This window comes from Nanorana parkeri, unplaced genomic scaffold (assembly GCF_000935625.1).
Source record: "Nanorana parkeri isolate BGI_ZX_2015 unplaced genomic scaffold, ASM93562v1 scaffold4659, whole genome shotgun sequence".
Taxonomy (NCBI): domain Eukaryota; kingdom Metazoa; phylum Chordata; class Amphibia; order Anura; family Dicroglossidae; genus Nanorana; species Nanorana parkeri.
The window spans coordinates 2,073-5,172 of record NW_017310921.1 but is presented as its reverse complement, the minus strand read 5'-3'; the positions used below and the strand labels follow the sequence as shown (position 1 = coordinate 5,172).

General features: G+C 48.3%; 1 protein-coding gene across 1 annotated transcript in view; it reads right to left on the bottom strand.

Moving 5' to 3' along the window:
- Nucleotides 1-1,320: 1,320 nt before the first annotated feature.
- LOC108803979 (immunoglobulin superfamily member 3-like) overlaps nucleotides 1,321-3,100 on the bottom strand; it is a gene marked incomplete at its 5' end in the record, with an annotated part of 3,804 nt that continues 2,024 nt past the window's right edge. The window contains one exon of the mRNA XM_018575757.1: nucleotides 1,321-1,811. Coding sequence (XP_018431259.1) covers nucleotides 1,321-1,811 — 491 coding nt within the window. The remainder of the gene's footprint in view (nucleotides 1,812-3,100) is intronic.

Genomic DNA, 3,100 nt, shown 5'->3' with positions numbered 1-3,100 from the left:
GAATCCTTTATCGTGTATTCATGTTTATTGGTGAGACAAAATTTATATACAAAGAATTAAAAAACAAAAATTTACAAGTTCATCAACCTTAAAAAATCCCAAATAAAGTAAAACCAGAAGGCGGAGCCCGCACGCGTCTGGTCATGTGACGGTATGATCTGTGAAGGGTCCATGTCCTATGCTATGAAGCATTGATGACTTGCTCCGTTGTATGTGACAGGTTCTCTTCACCTTGCAGTGGATCAGGTTTAGTGGGGAGTGTTCTAGAGGACGGCTCCGCCCATTCCCCAAATATTGGAGGTGTTCCTCTTCGAGGGGCAAAGCTTCACGTTTTCTTCCCAACAAGCCCCACCCAGGACGCGCGTTTTCTACTCGTTGCAGTGTGCCGCCCAGACCACTAGAGGGAGCAATGACAGGACAGGAGAGGACATCCGGGGTGGTCCGCTGCTCGTCGCACCGCTGCGGACCGCTGACATCACATCTACAATGACATCATGGATTGTTACTGACCGGTCATCAACATGCACAGTGACGTCATCATTAAGCTCATATCCCCTGCGCTCTCACACGTATGTAGCAGGTATCCCTTTAAAGGGCCAAAATCTACAAATACAAAATCACATCGATGCCCCGCCCCCCTCCCCGGACTGTTGTCACTCTTTTAGTGTATTTTCTTTTCAGGTTGAATGTAATAGCACATTATGGCCACTAGGTGGAGCTGAGGAGCATTGGACATATACAGTTACCCACTATGGTCCTCAGCGCCATCTAGTGGCCATAATAAATACTTGCCCCCTATGCTCCTCAGCGCCGTCTAGTGGCCATAATAAATACTTGCCCCCTATGCTACTCAGCGCCATCTAGTGGCCATAATAAATACTTACCCCCTATGCTCCTCAGCGCCATCAAATGGCCATAATAAATACTTACCCCTCTATGCTCCTCAGCTCCCTCTAGTGGCCATAATAAATACTTACCCCCTATGCTCCTCAGCTCCATCTAGTGGCCATAATAAATTCTTACCCCCTATGCTCCTCAGCTCCATCTAGTGGCCATAATAAATTCTTACCCCCTTTGCCCCTCAGTGCCATCTAGTGGCCATAATAAATACTTTCCCCCTATGCTCCTCAGCTCCATCTAGTGGCCATAATAAATACTTTCCCCCTATGCTCCTCAGCTCCATCTAGTGGCCATAATAAATACTTGTCCCCTGTGCCCCTCAGGGCCATCTAGTGGCCTTAATAAATGCTGATCCCCCTATGCTCATCAGCTCCCTCTAGTGGCCATACTGTGATATTACATTACACCTGAAACGGGCTCTTAACCCTTGCCGGGTCTGTCCACCATAGACAGCTGTCCCCGCCCTCCTCCTTCATTACCTGGTGCTCCATCCATTAACAGGGTCCCTGGTGACCGCACCAAGACTCGTGTTGCCCGACTCCTTAAGGTGGTCAGTGGGTACCAGGTCCAGTCCGGGTCTTGGATCCACTCGGTTGCCTGGCAGTAGTACTCGGCCTGGTCGGTGGGCTGCAGGTTGGACATGGTCAGCTGATACCAGATGGGTGACACCTTCTCCAGCCGGAGGTGGCCAGCCAGGTGACGGTCCTGGAAGGAAGGTCCTGCCGATACGATGGAGAGTTTGGAGAGGTGGAGGAGGGGCTTGGTAGAGTCCTCCCGGTACCAGGTGACAGAGAAGTGTGTGTGCCGGGCGTTGCTGGAGGAGACTTCACATACCATCCTCAGGGTGTCATCTGCATGGAGTGTCAGCTCCTGGGGCGAGGGCACAGAGACTTGCAGCACGGCCGGGATCACTGCAGAAAGATCACCAACTGTCAGATATAGAATTAAAGCCATTGGAGGGGGGGAGGGGCCATGTAAATGATGACTGGAGAAGAGAAGTGATTGGTGGGAATTGGAAATTAATGGGGTACAATGGAAGGGTCAATATCAGGATTTGGGGTACAATGGAAGGGAAGATATCAGGATTTGGGGTACGATGGAAGGGTTGATATCAGGATTTGGGGTACAATGGAAGGGAAGATATCAGGATTTGGGGTACGACGGAAGGGTTGATATCAGGATTTCTGGGTATAATGGAAGGGTCGATATCAGGATTTGGGGGTACAATGGAAGGGTTCATATCAGGATTTGGGGGTACAATGGAAGGGTTCATATCAGGATTTGGGGGTACAATGGAAGGGTTCATATCAGGATTTGGGGTACAATGGGAGGGTTAATATCAGGATTTGGGGTACAATGGGAGGGTTGATATCAGGATTTGGGAGTCAAATGGAAGGGTCGATTTCAGGATTTGGGGGTACAATGGAAGGGTTGAAATCAGGATTTGGGGTACAATGGAAGGGTCAATTTCAGGATTTGGGGTACAATTGAAGGGTCGATTTCAGGATTTGGGGGTACAATGGAAGGGTTGATATTAAGATTTGGGGTACAATGGAAGGGTCGATATCAGGATTTGGGGTACAATGGAAGGGTCAATATCAGGATTTGGGGTACAATGGAAGGGTTCATAGCAGGATTTGGGGGTACAATGGAAGGGTTCATATCAGGATTTGGGGGTACAATGGAAGGGTCAATATCAGGATTTGGGGTACAATGGAGGGGTCAATCTCAGGATTTGGGGGTACAATGGAAGGGTATATATCAGAATTTGGGGTCCAATGGTAGGGTTGATATCAGGATTTGGGGTACAATGGTAGGGTTGATATCAGGATTTGGGGTACAATGGTAGGGTTGATATCAGGATTTGGGGTACAATGGAAGGGTTGATATCAGGATTTGGGGTACAATGGAAGGGTTGCTATTAGGATTTGGGGGTACAATGGAAGGGTCGATATTAGGATTTGGGGGTACAATGGAAGGGTCAATATTAGGATTTTGGGTACAATGGAAGGGTTGATATCAGGATTTGGGGTACAATGGTAGGGTTGATATCAGGATTTGGGGGTACAATAGAAGGGTCGATATAAGGATTTGGGGGTACAAAAAGGGTTGATATCAGGATTTGGGGGTACAATAGAAGGGTCGATATCAGGATTTGGGGGGACAATGGAAGGGGTGATATCAGGATTTGGGGGAAAAA